General features: G+C 38.2%; 1 protein-coding gene across 1 annotated transcript; it reads left to right on the top strand.

Moving 5' to 3' along the window:
- The first annotated feature begins 1,217 nt into the window (after positions 1–1,217).
- Positions 1,218–22,327, top strand: LOC148088896 (testis-expressed protein 2-like). The gene is made up of 13 exons (XM_087800991.1): positions 1,218–1,342; positions 1,629–1,696; positions 11,927–13,382; positions 13,453–13,653; positions 14,618–14,915; positions 14,979–15,172; positions 15,281–15,442; positions 15,531–15,630; positions 17,511–17,631; positions 18,288–18,401; positions 19,514–19,723; positions 20,686–20,806; positions 20,985–22,327. The coding sequence occupies exons 3-13, from the start codon at positions 11,952–11,954 to the stop codon at positions 21,111–21,113; spliced, it is 3,081 nt and encodes a 1,026-aa protein (XP_087657117.1). The 5' UTR covers positions 1,218–1,342; positions 1,629–1,696; positions 11,927–11,951; the 3' UTR covers positions 21,114–22,327.
- Positions 22,328–23,075: the final 748 nt, after the last annotated feature.

The following is a 23,075-nucleotide window of genomic DNA, read 5'->3' as shown; positions in this document are numbered from 1 at the left end:
TGTTGGTTTTCCGTGTTCCAGTATTTTTCTAATCTTATTAAAGACCAGACATTATATTAAATGCAAAAGTATCCCTCGGGAAGGAGGTGGCTTTCATTAAAAACAAATAAATACTCATAATTAAATACTTAAATAAGTGTTTAATTAAATCAACAAAAAAATCGAGTGAAATATATTCATATGGTTTATTTCTGTATATATTTAAATTGAATAATGAAAATTTAAACTCTATATTTATTTAAAACCAAAGCGAGGAGAAACAAGTACAAACATCACCAATTATGTTATTAAATAGTTAAATATATTTGTTTTTTAAGATTATTTCATGATGTTTTTATTTATATATGATTGAGTCATTTTAGTTACGAATTTCCCTTTTAATTATTTACTAACAAAAATATTTGTTGTTCGAATTATGTTATAGTTATGCCACATTTAAAAGATATTTAGTGATGTATTTATTTATTTCATGTTAGTGCACTTTGGTCCTCTATATGAGACCAATCTGATGATAATAACATGACATGAATTTAAACTTGGTTACATAAATGATCGCTTTATTGTTTTGAAGATGGTTCATTTATAAAAGTGGAAAATAATGCAACTCGAATAAAAGTTGAAGCAGAATCCAAATATGAAGAAAAAAATATTAAAACAATAATGAGTTATCGAGGCATATTTTCATGCTTTCTTGCCTATCGTTGCAGGTACAATAAAATCTTTACACTCTTTTCAATTTCATTTACAGTTTCGAGTGTTACTCGAGTTGTCCAGCAGGTGGCAGCACAGCATTAACTTTTCATCAACTACATGTATTTCTAGAAAGAAAACAATTAATATGAATTTAACACGGAATAAATAAACATGATACATTAAAAAAAAATACATTCCATAACTTCTGCTGGTAAATATGTTATTATTAATATTATACTTTGGGGTTTTCGGTGATTTTAATTCCAAAATGAAGCAGCAAAGAGCAGTTAGTAGATTTATTTATTTTATGTATTCGTTGTTAAGATAAGAAAAGTTCGTTTTTATCGACAATTAACCAACACGTTACTGGCTCACATCTGGCTCGACCCATTGCCAGACCCTTCTAATCGACACACAGAAACATCGGCGATCGGGCCAGCGCGGCCTTCCATATCTCTCCAGTTCGATTGCTCTCGCCTGAACAAATCCAGCCCATTTTTCTTGGAGGAACTCGGTCCCGTCAGTTTGTCAACAGGCTGCGCGACGCTGCTGTCACAACTTGGACCTCGAACCAGAACCAGAACCACACTTCGTCACAGACTCGGAGCTCGTTTAGTTTTGATTCCAGGCGATGATCCCGTCGACACAGGTACTTCCTCTCGATCGTGGGAATGTTTATAATCCGTGACCAGCCACGAAACTTTGATGTAGTTTCTCTGGATCCTGTCAGAACCAGAACCGCTCATTTATTTCTGTCAAATATGTTGCTTTAAGATTTCCACTTGGCTCGGCCATGACTTCTCCTATAAGCTTGTAGATGAATGTGGTGACGTATTGTTACGGAACACCCTGGAATAACCCGTTTTTTTTTGTTTTTTTTGTTTTTTTTTGTTTTAAAAAGGGGTGACTTTAAGTTCGTGTGTGTGTGTTTTCAGACGAACACTGTGGAGATGTGATACTGGAGATGATCGCTGGCTGGATTGAATGGCACTGACGATACAAGGTAAGCACTTTGCCCGTAAATTTGACCTCGTTATTGATTCCGTTATTGACCCGACGAGAGCGAAGGATAGTTCCAGAGACACGAATAGATGAGCGAACAGAAGACAAGGGAGAAAAAAACAAAAATATCTCTCTTTTAGGTTTTAAAAAGTCATTGATTCATATGAAACCAGATACGTCTTAAAGGCAAATATGACTTGTATAAGTATCATTTTCTTGTGATACATATTGAGAAAGTTATCACAATATTTTAGGTGTGAACTTTTTGTTAAATCCCATCTTTAAAATGTTATAACTTACTCAATATTTATTTTGAGTGGTATCATTTTAAATATGGCTAAAAAAATAAGTTTCATTATCCAATAATGATATTCATTCATTCATCACGCTTTATCCCGGGGTCGCGGGGAGACTGGAGCCTATCCCAGAATCATAGGGCGAGAGGCAGGGGACACCCTGGACAGGACCCCAGTCTGTCGACACAGAAAGACAGACAAACATTCACACACGCTCTCATACCTACAGACAATTTCACAAAGTTCTCAATCAACCTCTGTATGTTTTTGGACTGTGGGAGGAAACCGGAGTGTCTGGAGTAAACCCACGCAACACGGAGAGAACATACAAACTCCACACAGAAAGGTTGCCTCGGCCTGGAATCGAACCAGCATCCTAATAACGATGTTTATCATTTTTAATCAATCAATTATTTAGTGATAGATTAGAGGATTTGACTCTGAAAACATGGATAGAAAAATAAAACAATAGCCCGGAATGAACAAACACGGCATATGTTGTTTGAATACACAGTAATGGAAACATTAAACACAGTAACTGTTGTTTTTTATTGATTCAATTCATGAAATCAGTGAAATTCCAGTAAACATGGCCGGTCGGACTCAACTTGAGTCAGATAACAAGCGACCAGACAATCAACGGGTCAATAAGAATCAGTGTTTGAATGGATTAACTTAAAAGTAATGTTTTAGACTCGTATGTATAACTTATGTTATTATAGGGATTCCAGTGAATACTTTATTGATGTTTTCACGAGGGAGTTTTGTCGAGTGAAAACCTGGAAAATGAAGTTGATTTGTGGGGCGTGAACTGAAAATGTTGATATTCTTGATAAACTAGGCCATGTGTTCTACATCAGTATCGTTGTATAGTGGTGACAAAAAAAATGTGAAGTGTGGAATACAGTGAAGTGATTGACCACTGCTGATATCCTGGGATCATTATTCTGCTCATGACATTTATCGCGACACATTTTAAAATATACACTTACAATATGCGATTGAGAGGCCTCACGTGCAAACATAGTTGAGTGCAAACAATCACATTTATTTGTAAAGGAACCTAAACATCATTGGGTGAAACTGAACCGTACTGAAGATCCAGCTGAAGCTCTGACATGTGGGTTAGAGTCAATACCAAGAAGGTGTTTTACAGGTTTCTTTGCACACACTGACCCCAGGCCATGTTAATGATGTTTAGTTTCATGCGGTTCAAGTCTTGACAGCCTCCAAACATCAGCCTCGACTTTATTGAAAAATAAACTCATTTGTAAGTTTCAAAAATGGAGCTCTCAGAAAGACATTGAAATCGATGTGATAACTGACACTTATTAACGAAATGTATATTGATTTATTAGCGGGTAGTAGACCAGGGCTTCCCGATCTTTATTTGTACCGCGGACCAGTTGAATTTCAGGATTATATATACAGACCGATGTTCAAATAGAAACAAGTAAAAATACAAGAAGAAATCTACTTTTAAGTTCATAAAAACATCTCACCTTGAATTTTAGACAATATGTTTGTGTGTTTGCATCTGTGTATGTTTGATCGTATGCTGACGCTGGTGTTCTGTATGTGTGTGTCTTCTATCTTTTAGAGACTTTGTGTCAATGTTTGTGTTTTAGCTTTATTTATATGGCAAGATGACTCTGAAACATACGTTTTGTTTCTAACGTTTGGGTTTTTCACTAGTCAAGAGTCGTACGCTTATATTATTTCAGAGGAAATCTGTGTTTTTTTCTACATTTTTTGTTCCTGGACAGAGTTGAGGACCACTGTAGTAGACGAGTGAGACTTCCTACTTTTTAGAATCTCCTATGGAACCAAAGTCCACTTCAGGTTTCACTCTAAGACTTTACTGATAACTTTTAAAACCCACCATGGGCTGGATCAACTTCATAGAATGACTGACAGAATTCTGTTTTTTCTATGGCGATTTTTAACTTAATTTATTCTTTGATTTTATTTTGCACCACAAAAAAAGGGCTATTTTTCACTCCAGTGAAATGAACAGGTGACTGTTTTGACTAAATCATTATAATTCTGTCACTTCACCGGTTTTGAATTTAGTTTTTATTGATTTAATTGCTCCCTGTGTAATTTTTATATCAGAAGTTTATCGCAGCTTTTTTTTCTGTTAGGAGATTCTCTTTTCCTCTCTTGTACATTTTTCTTTACTGCTAGATTTCATCCACCATCGACCAGCGTCTGATGCATGAACACATCTCATATGTTCAGCTTCGGTAAGATGGTGATGTTTTTTTGTTTTTTCTTTCTTTGAGAGAGATAATGGGATGATTTCTTAACACCTGTCACACTTTCGAGGGTGAGGTAATGGGAGATGTCGCACTCTATCGTGAGCCACAGCGAATCAAAATTATATTCTCTGTCTGACAAGACTACCTTCCAACCGCAGAGAATAAACCCTTTTATTCAACATTTCCACGTGGATGAGACCAAAGGCTCTGTTAGCACACGCGTGTCGTAACGGTGTTGACCTCACACCTGGTGTACGGTTACGTAGTGGAGAGCGTTTTATAGAAACAGCTGTAGACTTCTTCTGTATGGTTAAATAAACAAATAATTACAGATTATTAAATAAATAAAAGCAATACTAATACTAACTGAAGTAAAAATGTTACACATTTCTGCTCTTAGTGAAATGCTACATTAGTTTTGGAGACAGGTTTTTTATTCTATTTTTTGGTGGACTTATATTCCTTGTTCGTTTCATTCAAAACATACTGTACAAAAACACTATCTTGGAGGCTTATAGTCAGTTGGACTATAAAGCGTCTCCTTTGGAACCCAAAAAACGAGAAAAACCGGAATGAAATACAAACATTGTATAACTCATTTATTCAAAGTTTTTGTCGTACTTTCAGGCTGTTCAGTATCCAACCTGTCTGGGATCTGATGGCTTGTTTTGGCTCGTGTAACTCTTTCTAACATGTCATACTGAAAGTATCTTTTAGTTGACAAGAGTCAAATAAATAAGTTTAGCAGATTTACAGTGAAACGGAGTGGCATCACTTTTAACTTCATCGCCACATCAGAGACACTGAGTACTGAGTGAGTACTCAAAAATAAAAGCGTCACATGATTTTTGGCCGAGAAGCGTGACACTTCTTTTAAGTTCCAGACCCGAATTGAGATGAAAACTCTCTTATGAAATCTGTTGACAAGCGGTGGTGGCTCAGCCACATGTCACACTCTTAATTATAAAAAAAATGGATTCACTATTCAGTCACTAGATCACATGAGCTGTGTCTCAAATCGCATAATTGTGTTGTTTTTTTTAGTATTTTTAGTACATAAGTGCGTCTCAATTCTTGTGAACTATGTGATATGTAGTGCGCCATACACACCAAATTGTTGGTGCTGATACCGGCGTAAATATCTCACGAATATTTAGTCTTACATTTCTTGATCAAAACGTGCTGCCAGCAGGTGTCGATAGTGTTCCTACAGCTGGTTGAAATCATTGTTCAATAGTAGTAGAAGAAGAAGCTGTCGCGTCATTTCCTGTTAGTGTATAGCAGCAGTGTTTGATTTGAGACATACTAGCTGTTGAGAATTTGTTACTAGTTAGTACGTACACTATCCTGATGCATACTAACCACCAAAAGATAAGTATGTGATTTGAGACACAGCAATGGTTTCTTTCTCCTCCATTTTGTGACAGTATGACATGAGCGTTAGTAAGCAGGGGGCGCTGTCCTTATTAACCTTCTTCAGGTGAGGGAATCATGGCACGCTGACTGTTCACTTTCACTCTCCCAATTGTCTCTTCTGGAAGTAGACGGATGAGGTGTGCACGGATGTCTAAAAATAAAACTGGGCTATAAAAAAACATCTATCAAAAGATTGGATAGATTTCGTCTTACCATCGTCATTCTCAAAAGTAGAGCCTAGAAGACGACAAACATGCGTTTCCAGGGCAACCCAAAAAAACGAAAATTGAAAACAGAGAAACTCTTTGTATTGGCAAGAATCTGGCGATTCAATACATATCATGATACATTTGAGACGATACGATTTATTGAGATACTGTAGGAACATCGATATAATACACTTTTTTTATGGCTTTTACAGCAAATAAATGATCCAATTGTTTCTCAAATAAAATTTGAAAGTGCTTGTAGGAAAGTGCTTCTCAAAATATTAACAAAAAAAATTTAAACTTATATTAACAATGAAGTGTACTGAAGTTTAAAACAACCTGGAGCAATATCCAGTATCTTTGTGTTACATTTTTCAACTTATTTGTAGTATTTGCAGTATTGTCCAGTACTTGACTCTGGTGTTGTGATACTGTTGTAACAAGGATATATGTGTAGTATTCTCGAGTACTTGACTCTGGTTTCACAGAATTTACAGACCACATGACTCTTGACGAAGAACTTCCTTCATTTGTTTTGAAGCCAAAATGAGTCCAAACATCAGCTTTTAAACCTTAACATTTTCCTTTAATTCAACGTTTTTTTTATCTGTGATTAACACAATTTAAAAGTAAATAAGTAAAGCGTTAACAGTGTTACGACTGAACTGAACTTGTCAAAAAGGTTTTTTGTGTCATCATCGCTTGCCCTAAAGTTTGAAGTTGAACTTTGCGCTGACGCGTGACGTCAGGTCAGCACAAATATATATGTATTTAAATATTTTATATCGATACAGAATCGCAAAAAAAAACATTGAATAAAAATATCTTTATATCAGTATTTTTTTCTTACACCCCTAAAAATAAATACACTTTTATTTTTTTTCTTCCATTATAACACATTTTGAACACAACCTGGTTAATGTTTCACATGGAGATGTGAAAACCTAAATGAAAAAAATATATATTTTGGTATCTAACATGAAAACACTAGTAAATGAGTCACATGTTAAAGGGTGGCAGAAAAAAACAAAATCTAATTTCTGTTATTTCTGTATTATTATTACTGTGTGAAAGTTGTTTTATTTTGTAAAAATTAACAAGAGTCACTCAAAAAATAAGCCTGTAAAATAGTGAAAATAAGTAAAACAATTAGTCGTTGTTGTTGCGTAGAAACCAGTCCAGTTTTAAGTTTTTGTTGTCATTCATGCTAATTACATTTGTTTTACTGCCACACCTTGAAGTTTGGTTTGTTAAAAAGCAGATATGAAACCAGTGCATGGTGCAAAACAGGATGGGGAGCCCTGATTTAATATAATGTTAGATATCTAACATTATATTAATATATATTAAAATAGAGAGATGGATGGATGGGAAGATCTTTACAAGTAACTAATCAGAGAGAATTGTTCCCTATAACCGTCCCCATAAACTTGAGTAAGGTGTCAAAGTGGACGTCAACATGCCTCTGTGGCTCACATAAACTGAAGGAAGTTGCTTAAACCCTCGAGAAGGAGGAAGTGAGATTCGAGCCAACCGATGAAATCTTTATGACTCCATCTCGAACAGCCAAATATCATTTCTTACACATCAATTGTTTGAAGTTGAATGCACCTGAGTCAAGTTTCCCGCCACTGAAAGTCTTTAGGAAAATGAAGATTTGTTCTGTGGTCTGGTGGCATTGTGGAAGATCAAAGTGTGTATTTAAATTGTTTTTTTCTTCCTATTTTATAAGTTATACGTTTCTTATTATATGTAAAAATGGGTTGTATTGAAATTTAGGTGAATTTCTCCTTTGAAATGTGTCCCCATCTCATTGACTTCTATTGTAAAACCCACCAGATAAGTAAGAAAATGAAAGACTTCACTTGGTATAAGTTGAACAATGATAAAACAAGTTGGTTATGGGAGAGATTTACAGCGGAAATGTTTGACTACGTCTTTAAAGACTAATTTTAAAGTCAGAATTAAACAATCTAATATCACAAAGAAAGAATGAGTCCCTGAGTCTATTAATGTTGCATCATGGAAGGAGAATTCGGGCTCCATCTGCTTCTCTGTTCACTGATGACAGTGTTCAGAGGATTGACTGTCATTGACGGTAGTTTGTCCAGAGATCTACGAACATGAACATGAAACCGCTGATGAGATTTGAACATATAGTATAGAATCAAGCAGAGTTCACACCAATTGCCGCATCCATGCCTCAAGTCTCTTTAAAGAATCGTCCGATGTCTATATCCTCATGTAATCCAGCGAAAGGAATAAATAACCAGAGCTGTATCTGCTGGAGAATAAAGCTGATGGTCCTTGACGGAACGACCATTTATTCTTTGTTTTAAAAATATATAAATATTGATGTTTCTGGTCTGTTCACGTTGGAACGATGCATGGCCACACAACTACCAGGAAAATCATTGCAAAATGCTCTTCAAAATACTATACTGTATATAAGTAAATACCATATGTAAGTAAGTAAGTAAGTAAATATTTGTAGCGCGCTTTTCTAGACCAGAGTCAAAAAAGTGAATACTGAACAACTTTTTAATGAATTTTTAAATATGTCCAAACAGTAGCTTCGCTGGTATGCGGTGGGATTTCATTGTTCCTTTAGCGGCGGCAGACGCAATGGTGGCTGCCACCGACTGAAAGTTGAATTTCAACACAAAGATGAAAAAACACTGTTAATATTTTCATGTTTATTGTAAATAGAATTTAAAAAAAAATCGAACCATTCATTTAAACACACCTAATTAAAGTAGAAATGAAATATTATTTGAAAGCCAAATGACATTTATAAAGAAATTCCAAGTATTTCCAGCACTTAATCACTACGAGACTGTCATGACAAGAGGGCGAGTATTGTTGTCATAGTTCAACACAGGTGCTGCTTGTTTGGTAGGAAAGTGATCTTTTGTTGAGAGGCTTCGATGTGTGACTGTTGATACTCGTTCATATCACAATGAGCTTCCAGGCCCCGCCCGCGTCACCAGTTCGACAGCATTCTTGAGAGCTGTTTTGGTTTTGTTTGTCTCTACTGCAACTGGAATTGCTAATGAGCTCTGCACTTAGCCACAAGTACCTCAGTATCCAACACACAACCCCGACAACAGATGCACAAACACAACGTCCCACACCAATACAGCCAGTCGTAATGAGGACCTGCAAGTGCATCATCATAGCAACATTGCGTTTTTCCCTTTAGCCAGAGCCTCTTGTTAATAACGCTTCTCAGAGATCCATCGCACAGAGATGTCATTCTGTTTTCCCCTCTCGCTGCATTGTAGTAAACAACCAGAAACAATGGTTGAGTGAATTTTTGGTTTGTTGCCATGAGCCTATTAGCCGCGAGCTGCTGCACCGCTCACAGTTGATGAGGTCACCAGACTGAGACACTCTGTAGCTCATTGGGTAGATCTCATTGTTCAGGTAGACGAGAATATTCACCGAGATCCCACACTAGGCAACCCTGACGTCGTCTGCTGATCTGGGATTTCATTAACCATGTCACTTGGGAGTGAGGTGTTTTTCTTGGTCTGTCATTTTCATTGTAGAATTTCCCAGAACTAAAAGATGTGTAGCAACTGAGATGAAAACAAGCCTCATTCAGCCTCAAATATCAAATATCACCCTCTAATATCTTGCAATTTTAGCACCGAAATAAAACGGAGTGAACTTGACTTATCAGAGAATATAACTCTAATTTACAGAAAATTCAAAAGTACGTTGCAATCAACAAATCTTTGCCAGAAATATTTTAAAGACGTTTTAATTTTACACAGTACTATATTATTTTAGCAGCTTCTTTCTCTCTGGCCATCAGACTGCTGAATGCAATATAACTTCGAGCATTCACTATTTAAAACATTATTTATTTGTTCTATTTATATATATATTGCACTATTTTTTACTTATTTATATTTATACTTTTATATACATTCATTATATGCAATTTTCAAAACATTTATTTATTCTGTTTATATAATATTGCACTATTTATAACTTATTAATATTTATATAATCACCCAATGCTGTGTTTTTTTAAACTGTTGCCAAGCAACGGAATTTCGTTGCCAGTTTTCTCTGCTGTGTTATTCTGTGCAATGACGATAAAGAATGGCTAAAGTCTATTACGCCTGTTTGTGTTATTCTCTATTGTATGTCTTATAATCTTGAGGCTTCGATTCCTTACCAACTTGCACTCAAAGTGATAGTTTAAATTTAAACTTAACTCATTTTCGACTACTAAGGGTTGAGATTATTTTCAGAGTAATCTGTTCTTTTTTAGAGTAATAGACCAAAAAAAAAGTTCATTTTATTGTATCGACCGCAGCTCAGTTGTTCATCTTTGTTCAAAAAAGACACTTAAAAACATCAAAATACGTTCAAACTGCTCGTCTGTAACGTCCATCTTATATTGAAGCCTCAAGTTCAGAAATTCTTCCGTAGACAATTTTAACAATTTTATATTTTTAAAGTGTTGTAGCAGATGTTGCTAGGCTAGCTGCTATGTCAGCTTCAGTTTCGTTCAAAATAAAAGCACTACTGTGGTGCTCGTCTGTATCGTCCATCTTATTTTTTAAAGCCTTGACAAGAGGAACTGTTCCTGGTTTTAAGCGGACCCTGCTAGGCTTAAAAATCACTGCTAGTTCGAAAATGTTGAAAATAATCCTTCTAACAGACTTACTCACAAAAGAATGGTTTCTTTGTTTTGCTGTTGACCACGTAAAACAACGACTTGGAAAATATGTTTAAGTCGTGCACGTGCTTACATGCAACTTTTAACCGTTAGAAACATTTCAGTTCATTTATTTAATTTTATTTTCCAACTCACTCACACCATATGGTTTTTGCCTGTTTGGCATCTTGAGTCTGACAAAGGCTTTCACATTCATAGACAATGCGTGGCTGTGTGGCGATTCTGCATGATAAAAAAACTTGTTTTCGTCACGATTAAATGTTATTGTCAAGGGTTTGCCGTTGGACAAAACTATGTAGGTCGGCCTAAAGTGCCTGTTTCTGGAGATTGCTATGGTTTGTTTACCATTATATTGGAGCAGGTTGAGAGAAGATCCAGACTTTGGAATGTTTGCCAGAGAGGATTAACTTGCTGTAGGCTGCACCGTCAGTTGCTGGTCAGATGCGATCCAACTGGTTTAACGCCACACTGCCATTGTCAGCAAGATTACAGAGCCTCAGATTGTTGCAGTTTTAGTTAATTTTAGGTTTGTTTGTAGTCTCTCAGCTGTGGTCCAAAGTCTTTCCTCATTCAAACACATTGTAAATGTCAGTACATATGGACAAGACCCCGTAGTTCCAGTATTATCTTGTGATTTATTATTTCTATCGACCAAAATGTGGTATGACAAGAAAGAGATTACATATTGTTACAGACATACATATTGGATGGTCTTTGATCATGACTTCAAAGAACAAATCGTACAATCAAAGTAACACAACAACATCCATGTGGCTGTGGTGGCAAATGTGTTGTTTATTTAACATATCTCCAGGGCAGCTAGTGGAAGTATAGGGCCCCGCGGATCGGCAATTAAATCTCCTCAGGGGCCACATCATACATGGTTCCTGCAAATCCTTCCAAAAGTCTTGAAAAAATAAGTCTTAAATCTAAAAATGAGGCCGTAATTGGCATTAAAATCGAACACAAGTCATTTATTATGTTTGTTTCTAAAATATTTGGTATACTATTAGTTTTTTCTATATAGTAAAAACAGTTTGAAGGTGTCATCACAACCACGAAACAAACAACCCAGTGAAGCGGTTCAGCAGTTTATGTGGCAAGTATAGTTGACATGGACGTTTAATTTGGGCAACAAGGCGAAGATTAAATCCAATTAGAACATTTTTCTTCATGACTGAAAGCTGTACTAAGCAAGACGTTTTTCCCAAACACACTGTGCCTTTGTCTACGTTAAAGGCTTCACGTTACTTTCTAAATCAACTTGTTATTTTCCCATACAACTTGCTAGTTCTTGATTGTTTTTGCAGAATTCTCACTGGTTACACTGACTTTTGTTTTTTTCGTTGGCAGATTGCCAGTCACTGCGAGTCCTGCAATGACCAGTCAGCACACCAACCATGAACAGACTGCCCACTCCGCAGACAAACGGCCACTTGTGGTGCCTTCCGAGTTGCAGGCCGAGCAATCTCTTTCGAAGGAGTCTATTGCGATTCGCTTCTCCTCTTTGGGAAGCGAGGAAGAGGAGGAGGGCGAAGACCTGTGTATGACGAGCCTCTCCGACCCAAGGGTTCAGGATGACTTGAACGTGACCGGGGAGATTTTTAAAGAGGAATCTTTGGGAGAGTTGGAGATGCCTGAAGCCAACAAAAGTCCCCCAGCTTCTGGTCAAGCTTGTTTGACTGAACCTTTGCAGCAAACCTCAGAGCAGATCATCTCAAATTTGCCTCCAACGAAGTCGTTAAGTTTCCCCTCCACCGAAAAACTGTTCTTTAGCTTGCTAAGAGCCTCCTCGTCCGACATCGAGTCTCGAGACGGTGTCGCCAATGTTGTTACTCCTACTGTGAGGCATAGATCTTTGAAGACTCTCGTCAAGTCTTTATCGTCGGATGCCCCCCAAGACTCAACTGCCAGCCGTGTTCCTGAGTCCCGCCTTAACCTGCAGCTCTTCAAACAATTTGCACAGTCGAAGATGCCAACAGTCATTTCCTCATCGAGCAATGACTCTAAAACGACACCCCCCTCGCCCGCGGTCTCTCCAGAAAGCCGCAGCTTTTTCAACGTGTCCGAAGTGGAAGCAAAACTTGAGGACACAAAGCGTCGCTTTTCCGAGGTCATGTATGAACCATTGCAGCTTTTCAGTAAAATGATGGACGAAAAGAGCAGCAACAGAACAAAGTCTTCTGCTGCCAGTACCTCAGAACTCCCTTCAGTCAACGGTCTCGCTGAAAGCAACAACAACTACTGCATCAAAGAGGAAGAAGATCATGAGTTGGAGACTGGAAGACCACAAAGCGCAGCTTCTGCTCCACCTGAATCGCTCGTCTCTTCTGGTGGTGAAACCAAGAGCCCCAACAAGTCTTTGATATCCATGTCATTAGATAACTGCTCTATGTCTGCGCTCGCTAAACAGGAGTACGAAGAGTTCTGTGTGCTCTATAGTGAAGACTTTGAGAATGAAAACACGGACTTGGATAACACTGAAGCTGATGTAGAGTCTACATCGGCACTGAGTGTCAGCTCCGAATCTTACGGTGATGAGGAATCAGAATTTACTGAGGTGGCACCTACCATTCCTTTTTATACTCTCTTCATCCTGACATTACTGGTTTACGGATACTTTCTGATACCGTTTCCCAACTACATATGTGGAATGCTGCTTGGAATTACACTAGGATTCTTCTTAGCCATCGGTGCCGTGTGGCTGACTGGACCAACACCTTCTGGCGCTGGCTCGAGATATTCCAAATATCATGGGAAACTATGGGATCTCTCTAAACTGGACATTAAAGAACCGGACATCTACAAGGTAAGAACATTGTTTTGTTGGTATGTTTTTGACTTTTGTTATTGAGACGTTAACACTTCCTGCATTGTAGGGATGGATGAACGAGATCTCAAATTACAACCCAGAGACCTACCATGCCACACTCACTCAGTCCGTCTATGTCCGACTGGAAGGCTCGGTCATCCGTCTGTCCAAACCCAACCATAATGTCCCCAGAAGAGCTACGCACAACGAACCAAAACCTGATGTCTCCTATATCAGCCAGAAGATCTACGACCTTACAAACAGCAAAGTATGGAATATACATTTTCCTTTTTTCATGTACACGAATGAATTGAAGTTGTTTATCTATATCTGCTTGCCTCTGACCCTGAGTCTTCAAGCTATCAGCTACTCAAACGTGTCTCAGAGATCCATGTTATATTATGGCCTATGCAGTAGGAAGTTATTTTTGTTCTCTTTTGATTATATTCCTGTTAATTGGAATTTGCACATAAAGAGGTTGACTGGTGCTTCTGTATTGTGCCGCTGTGACTCAACTAAATGGGCGTGTTTTTATTGCCCGAACATTGGCCCTTTACCCTCTAGTTAAACCGGACCGAATTTCCCAGATGTCCACGTTTATGGATTGGCTCAAGGATCAATAAAGTCAGAGATACAAAGTCCATATCCTGTACAGTCTTTGACTTATACCAATAATTAGTTAGTTGTAACTTATAATAATGCATCTCCTGCCAAGTTTACTGAAAAACTGGAAAAGAAACCTTTTTTTAATTAATAGTATTTCCAAAACGATAAAAGCAGAATACACAATTTGTAGTTTCTTTATACAAATTCACTTAATTTCTCCACTTGAGTTCAGTGTCATTCTCTAAAAGCCTCTGAAATGAGCAGAGTGGGGCCTCTTTACACTAATAGAAAGTGAAAGGTATGTGGTCCGCTTCAGCAATCTTGCTTCTATACGGTAGCTGGTTAATAAATGATTGTCTTAATGATGAAGCCACCTTCCCATCATAAACATAACACTTTGCCCCAAAGACAAACCTGAGGGAGTAGTTGGAAGGAACACATTAGAAAGCAAGGGTTGTTCTCCATCCACTTCCTTCCACTCATTAGGTTGGAGATGGAGATGAATAATACTCAGATACTTTGCTGGAATCAATATAAGCCGAGTGCCATAAAAATTATCCTTCAAAGACTTAAAATATATCTTATCAAGTCCAGGATGATGGTTACATTACTTTTTCTTCTTCCAGGTGTCTTTAGTGCCTCAGAATTTGGCCCGTAAGAGGGTGTGGAACAAAAAGTACCCCATCCGTATTGAACTGGGCTATCAGGACGACTTCAGGTCAAAGACCGATACGGACAAATCGGAAGTCTGTGAGGGGCTTACAGGGCGAGAGAGAGGAGATGGGATAGGAGTAAGTCCAGGCCCCCCCACGAGAGACCCGACCTTATATCTGTTTGGGAGGACGGGCAGAGAGAAGGAGGAGTGGTTCCAACGCATCCTGACTGCATCCAAGCTTAAGAGTGTTTTGAAGAAGAATAAAAGTGGTAAGGAAAGGATGGCTTGAATGATCAACTATGAACTCATCTTTTCTCATGTTTCATGTGCAGCACTGAACTCTCACAGCAGCAGCCACAGCAGTCTGGACGATGTGCTGGCTAACCAGCCGAAGACCAAAAACAGCCTTTTGGACTACAGTGTTTACATGGCTTCCTTACTGCCAAAACAGGAGGAGGTCCCCCTCACTGCAGCTGCCAGTCCAACTCTCAGCAGCCCACACAGCAGTCCTGCCACGGACAAGAAGGTGCCTCATATAGTTTGTGACTCCCAAATAATCAGCTCCAATCTTAGACTGTCATGAAATGGTAAAAGCTCCTCAGGTAGTTCCTGAGCTAAACGTGTTTCCTTTCAGCTTCAGGCTACCACGTCTGCTCCGGAGCAGAGCGCAGAGGAAGATGATTCCATCGCCTGGTTAAACGCCGCTCTCGGTCGAATCGTCTGGGACTTTCTAGGCGAACCTTACTGGGCAGAGCTCGTCTCCAAAAAGATTCAGATGAAGCTCAGTAAAATCCGGGTCAGTGAATTCAACCCTTGAAGTCTACTTTTAAAAAGTGACACAAACTTTATAGAAGTCGTTGACACAATCTCTCCATCTTTTCCAGTTGCCTTATTTCATGAACGAACTGACACTCACCGAACTGGACATGGGTGCGGCCACTCCGAAGGTTCTTGGAGCTTCTAAACCTTCTATTGACTACAGAGGTGAGAGTGAGGAGATGATTGCTGAGAAACGCATGAGACAGGACAATAACCCAGTTCTAAATAATGGGTGTTTCAGGACCAGAATGACGCCGTTTCCCTTAGTGATGGGCTCATGAAGCTTCATGAAGCATTGTCCTAATTTTTAAAGTAGTAGAATAGTTGGCACTTCTTTATAAAGTGTCATCAGACCACTTCTCGTTTAGTTTATTTGGCTTTGCCTTGCATTGTGTATATATTCTATTTCAATGTCTTTGGGTTACACAATAACATTTTGTGAGGAATTCCCGAATATTATGACATTATGACTTTTTTAATAACACGATGGGGAAATAAGGTGAAGTGACCTCTGGCAAAGGTTACTCTGGGTTACTCTCAAGATTCTTAGCATGACTAACAAGTCGAACAATTGCGTCACTGACATTCACTCAACAGCAGCACTGATGGTTGTCAGAGGCACATGATGACAAGATTAAAATCGGATCACATTGACACTGAGTTAAACCCTTCTTCTTTATTGTATATAATTCTCTTTGTTTTATGAACATATTTACAGATTTTGCTCATTAATCGTACCAGAAAAGTGTTTTTAACCTTCTTTTAAACTAATGTTTCAGTCGACGGAAAAGTTAAACATTTCAAACTTCACTCATGTTGAGGATGTGTCGGGATCATTTTCAAAGTATAGGCAAAAATGTTTATATGTCACAGTACGGATTGGAATCCAGTAGGATCTGGAATCATACTAGTACAGATTGTAATCCTACTACTGAACTGGGATCTGAATATTGGAATTCCAATCAGTCCTAGGATAAATTGGAATTCTACCAGGACAATCTCCAATTCTACATCTACATTTTATTACAGCGAATCATGCTCAATGATCGTTGCCAAAAAGACACACTTGTAAAACCTCCGCGTGTGGTGCTCGTCAGAAATGTTCTTGTTGTTGTCTCACATAGACGAGAGAAATGGTTGCAGGGAAACTTCAAAAAGTCTATATTATAAGCTTGTTTGTAGCAGAAGATGCTGCACAGACAGGGAGTACTCTGGGTAAATATCCTCAGAGAGTAATTAGAGATAAAAAATAATCCAATCGCTTAGTTTACAGTCAGTAGAAAATGAGTGAATTTAACATTTATTTACTCTGTTTGACTGCCAATAGAATTTGATAAAATCTAAGAACCAAGGGCAAACTCTTTTCTTTTGATTGTCACAACCAAATCATCCATTAAAGTAACTGTTTTGATTAAAATATAACAAAAACATTTGAAAGAATCCCATTTTTAAGGTCCTGTCATTGTGATTTAGAGAAAGATGAGCAAATAAAGTTGGATTTTGGTCCATCCCTGAAGCATTTATAATGATGATATATTTCAGTGATGAGCTGATGAAGCTTTATGAAGCATTTTCCTATTTTTCTGAGCCACTCTTTGGCCGTGTAATCCTTGGCTTCAAGCCACTATTTGAATGTAAGGCCAAGAGCGCCATCTACACAATGACACTGTTATGTGAACCTTCAACAGCCCTTTAGTGTGTCAAACTCGCAAAATCCGGCCTGCCAGGTCATTTTTTTTGTGGTTTAAATAAGCCTAACATTCAATTCCATAGTAGTTTAAACTGTAGCAAAACCTCCACAGCAACCCTTGATACTCGTCCGACAACAATCTCCAGCAAACAAATATTCTTATCAATGTTGTGTAACTATGTAATTATATAACATGTGTTTGTTCTTGGGATGATTAGGTGACCTAAAGCGGGTCAGTAAGATTATTCATTCAAGTGGAAGCGTTAACAAAGAAACATTATTGTCAGAGTTTTTAATGCGATGGTTTTGATGAGGAAACTTTAATAAAGTTTAAATCTTGTTCTAAATCCTGCAGGTTTGTGGTTTGACTTGGACGTGTCCTACAGCGGCTCCTTCCTGATGACCCTGGAGACCAAGATGAACCTGATCCGTCTGGGCAAAGAAGGAGAAAGCCTGGGAGAGTTCGGAAAAGACGGGTGAGACTGAACCTCTGTATAAAATCCATGCTTTAAAATAATATATATCTCGTCGGATACAAAAATATCTTCTCGCTCTGACAAGTCTTCTGTTCTCTTTTTAAACTCTTCCTCGTCTGTTTTTCTGGATTCTCCTTTCATGTGACTCGGACGCTTTTCTTCCGGTGAGCCCGACCGCGTACAGCAGCATCCACCTCTGTGTATCATCTTTCATTTCTCATTTAAAAAAAAAAAGCATGTTTCGTGATCCTCAGGCCTTTTTAGGCAAAAATCTTGTCACTCTGGTTTACATGCAACCTGGCAACAGATAAGCAGCTGGAGATTGTTAAATGAACCGTCCATTTTGAGCTAAATCAGGCTGCGGAAAATCGATTTGGAGGAGAGATGTGTTGGTCGAATAGAAGCAAATGTCTATAGAAAACACAACACAGAGAATGTTTGCGGAAAAATGCAATAATTAAATAGTTTCTATGAAAAGAAAAGTCGCTTATTTTGCCATTTTGTGTGGATAGATCAGTAGTTTTAGTGGGTTTCTCGTAACATCACAAATTAATTTCCATCTCATATTTCATAGGGACTCTAGACTCTTCACAGTAGATTGGAAAAAGTATCTAGGACTTTTCTGAGATGTTTTTTTCTCTCGTGGCTTCATGCAGATCCAGACCACGAACGTACTGCCTGGCGGACAGTGATGAAGAGTCGTCGAGTGCTGGTTCTTCAGATGAAGACGACGTATCGGAGCTGTCCAACGATTCTATGGGGGCTGAAGGGTGAGGAAGGCCGAAATACATTTTGAGCACCGGTCTTAGATCTAATCAGAACTCTAGTCAGTGATCTAATAATGAAGCTTCATGAAACATCGTCCTTATTTTTCAAGAACCCACTACAACCTAGTTGTATAATCTGTGGCTTTGAGCAACATTTAAATAAATGAGCCAAGAGTTCCATTAGCTGCAAACGATGCCTCGTGAAGCTTCATCTCTCAAAGCTGGAATGACCTTGAAAAGGGATATTTTCTACTTGGATAAGTTCTTTCTCTCATCAAAATGCTACATTTTTAATCAGAAATACTTTATTCATTCCAAGAGTAAATTGCTTTTTAGTTGCAGTTACTCCATTCTCACTGTTAGACAGTGTCTATGTAATCAAAGTATACATGTGAACCATAGACATAAAAATCTTAAAATATATTACAGACTATACACAGAAAAGTGAAGATATAAACCCAAGAACGTAGATTCTTGGTATATTTGCACAAAGGTTATTGAAGCAACAATTGAATTATAAATATCAAGAGTGCTTTTGTTTATTGGCCACGGGTGAGAATGATTTCCTGCGACACAGAGAGTACAAAACTCAGGCAACAACTCCTCTAACCTAAATGCAGCTAAATGAGTGTCTGGCTGGTCGTGGAGTGGGTGGGACTCACTGTCCAAGATGACCCGCAACTTGGACATCATCTTCCTCTCTGACACCTCCTTGATAGAGTCTTACTTTACCCACATAACGTCACCGGCCCTGTTGGCTCAGTCTCCTCAGTCTCTGGGCGTCTGCTGCCCCAAAAAAACAGAGTATAGAGGATCTAACCAGCCACCACATGAAGTCTGAGGCGCACCGGTGCTACAGACAGTCTTTATGCACAGAAGGTCAGAGCCACAGATTCTGTAGTCTTCGGGGCCACTGGTTTGCAGTGTCTTTAGCACAAGAACCAGGCAGGACGTCTACCACGGCACAGGGACCCCCGGCAGGCTCAAGTTGAAGAAATTTTAACTCTAGGACTAGATGTTACCACTGTTCCATTAGAGATCAATTAAATTCTCTGCGCGATGACGGGGTTTTGAAATGTTCCATGTACTGCATTCAAAGGTTTCTCTGATCGCAGATTCGTTGGAGGCCACAAACCCAGCAAGATCATGCGCTTTGTGGACAAGATCACCAAGTCCAAGTACTTCCAGAAGGCAACCGAGACCGAGTTCATCAAGAAGAAGATGGAGGAAGTGTCGAACACGCCGCTGCTGCTCACCGTGGAGGTGCAAGAATTCCGAGGGACGCTGGCGGTCAACATCCCCCCTCCACCCACCGACAGGATATGGTGAGTCAGGATGTTTGCTGGTCCGCACAATAGTCGGACCGTCTGGAGAACAGCTGTCGGTGTGTTGGTCTGGAGAAGCTAACACACAGACAGCTCTGTTAGCTGCTTGTTATTGTAGTTCAAAGTACGACCGCTTGGGTGCGCTACAGTGGCGATCTTTATTATTATTAACTCATTTTCATTATAGTTTTTTTCTAAAAAGCTGTGGAGACGACAATAAGTAAACTTAACAACTAATACAAAACCTAAGAAATAAGAACAAGACACTAACTTTTTTATTTTCAATACATTATTGTTTTCATTAAGTTTTACGTATATTTGATTGACTTCAATTTTAATAAGAATCATTATAATTCAAAGTTCAAATATTATATATCTGACAAATACTTACTGTGTCTATTTGGGATGTATATCTCCACCACTAAGGCCGATTCCATACGCATCTGGATACACTGCAAGCGATAATAATCAAAATCAATTTGCTCACAATATCACTTAATTTTAAGAGTTTGATATGTGATAATTTGATACAGTTAGTTAGGGTTTGAGAAAATAATAATTTTGTCAGCTTTCTAACCTTAAAAGCACACTTCTGTTTTACTCTTGAGGAATGTCTCCACTGTTCCCTCAATGCTTGTTCTTAATAGAGCAAAACAAATGATCATAATAAAATGACAGAATTCAGTATGTTCAGGCAGAACACTCTAATGTATCTGCAGCAGTAAAAATTGAATTATATTAGATAAATAAGAATACTGGAAATCAAGGACGTAAATGTAAATATTTCCAGACCCGCGACGGTGCGTTTAGTGTGCATTGAAAATCGATGTTACCGTTGCATTTGCTGATGTAAAAAGTCTAGAGTAGAGTCTCACTCGGATGTTCCGAATGGATGCAGATTAAAAATGATGGTTTCACTGTGAAAGAAGCGATGACATCATGTGAAACATATCTTCAAACAGGTATGGATTTAGGAAGCCGCCTCACTTGGAGCTGAAGGCTCGACCCAAACTGGGTGAGCGTGAAGTGACTCTTGCTCACGTGACCGACTGGATCGAGAAGAAACTGGAGCAGGAATTCCAGGTAGGATTTCTAAATCGTAGGGAATAGATTACTCAGAACATTCTTCTTCTGAAGGAACTAAAGCAAACTAGCTTTTATAATTATTACCGATGTGCAATTTGGAAGTATTTGCTTCTTTTAAAATAGATTCTTTATCCAACATTTGAGCCTGAGAACCTGTCACTTTGTCATCACTCAGAAAATCTTCGTAATGCCAAACATGGACGACATTTGGTTGAGCCTCATGCACTCGGCCACGGACCAGCGCAGCTACGGCGCAGCATCGGCCTCCGCGGAGCAAGAGAAGAGCACCAGCGCCCAGCCATGAAGAATGTTTACAGTATTTCCTTAAGCTTGCAGGGTCTCAGCGCGCGACTGGAGCCAAAGTTAATAAGTGCAAACACATTCCGACTGTCTTACAAACATCTATATTCCGCCTTCTGTGGCAACAAGAATGTATGATGGGAACGCTAAAGACATCCATTTGCTGCTCCTCTCAAGTATTTAGACTTTGTTGGACAATATAAACCATACGTGGTCTTCAATGTGATAAGAATGTTGAGACAAAGAAAACATCCACCAGGCTCTTGATAGCCTGAAGGCGGCCATGTTTGTGTATGAAGATGAGTCGTAAGTAAATTCTGATGAATCCGGATGTTATGAATGTTGGTAAATGACTAATTTTTTTTGTGTTTTTTTTGAGGTCTATTGTTTTTCCTTACCAGGTCTAAACGAGCAGTATTGACTTGTGCTATGACCAAACCTTAAACTTATTTAATGCCAATGATGCTCTTATCCATGTCGTGTGAAAGTGATGCACGGGTTCCGTCATCTTTGTCGACACACACACACACGATTACAAACACGTGCAATGACACAATATCTCTTGTGTATATTTAGAAGTGTATGCCTTAAGAAATGTCTCTGTTGGACGCGTCTATGGAATGTCTACGCGTGTCAATGGTTCCTGTGAGAGTTCAGTTCCACGTTTGAAAATGTTTGCACAAATCATCCTTTTTTTTTTGTTTTCTTTTTAACACTACTCAGAGTGTTTTGCGTTTCTTAAGCATCAGAATGTCTGTGAATATATGACTCTGCATATGCCAACATTGTGAAGGGGGTAAGGTCTATGGTACAGAACGTTTATGATTTATACCAAAGTTCCTGGTCGCCTGCTGTGCCAGAAATTAAAGGTACAACTTTTGCTTTCTACAACAACTACATATAAATTGTTTACTTTAAAAAAACAAAACAATCATTTTGTTCGACAATACTGCAGCAAAAACGTCTGTTTCCTATGATTGTCATTCCTCTTGTTTTCATTTGTAACATTGTTTTTTTTTTTAAGAGTGGGAAGTAATTTTGTTATTCTATTTGTATATTTGGTCATCGTAAAAATGAAGGATTCTTTCTCTTTATATTTGTACGTTGATTAATGAGGATGTTTGATAATTTAACTCATGTTTAAATGGCCAATGTCCGTTCTTAAGTGTTTCTCTCTTTTGTATGTTAATAAATATTGTTTCTTTTTGGGAGAAAAAACGTCTTTGCAAAACGACTTTTCCTATAAATGTTCAATTCTCACCTGCTAAACCTTATTTTGAAGCATAACGCACTGGTACCAGTAGAGGGCGGCATTTAGTATTTTTCATGCACAATATGAACATCTTTGTAATCTGGTCAAATTTGTTTGTGTCCATCTTTGCAATGATATAAAAAAAATAATTCTATGCATATTTGTAGACACATTTTCTAATTTATCATTAATTCATTGATAAAAGTAATTAATTAACGTTAAATAATTAAACATCATTATAACAGTTTTCCAGTTCCTTCGTTTAGCAAGCTTTCCAATGATTCCTACCTTTTATAAGTTAAATTAAATTATGAAAGTGGGATTCAACAACAACAACAAAAAAGTAACGCCTAAAAAATTTAACTTTATTGACTTAGTATTCAGGAGGTTGACCAGAAATTCGTTTATTTTCACCATAACTCTTAATATTTCTCACAGGAAAATGATACTTATACTTCGGAAAATACAAATACCAATGTTTATCCGAATTGTAGTTTGCAAATACAGCATGGATATTTTAAATTGATGCATGGCTAAAAAGACAGATCGAGTCCAACAATATTAAAGAAGCTCCACTTCTTGTTTACACTCAGAACAGCCATCTTGGATATACATCTGAAGGTGCGTTCAGGTGTTCTCGGAACTCTGGATTTCCGAGTTGTTCCGCGTCATGTTGAGTTTCAAGACCACGAGTGTGTGTTTAACTCGCATGTC

This window comes from Callionymus lyra, chromosome 1 (assembly GCF_982586985.1).
Source record: "Callionymus lyra chromosome 1, fCalLyr1.hap1.1, whole genome shotgun sequence".
Lineage (NCBI taxonomy): Eukaryota > Metazoa > Chordata > Actinopteri > Syngnathiformes > Callionymidae > Callionymus > Callionymus lyra.
This window is presented reverse-complemented; position numbering and strand designations above follow the sequence as displayed.

Excerpts from the sequence above, each read along its gene's own strand:
- LOC148088896 (XM_087800991.1), top strand. The coding sequence starts at position 11,952 with ATGACCAGTCAGCACACCAACCATGAACAGACTGCCCACTCCGCAGAC. Across the intron at positions 17,632-18,287 it reads GGAGAGTTCGGAAAAGACGG|ATCCAGACCACGAACGTACT; the intron begins GTGAGACTGAAC and ends GGCTTCATGCAG. Across the intron at positions 18,402-19,513 it reads GATTCTATGGGGGCTGAAGG|ATTCGTTGGAGGCCACAAAC; the intron begins GTGAGGAAGGCC and ends CTCTGATCGCAG.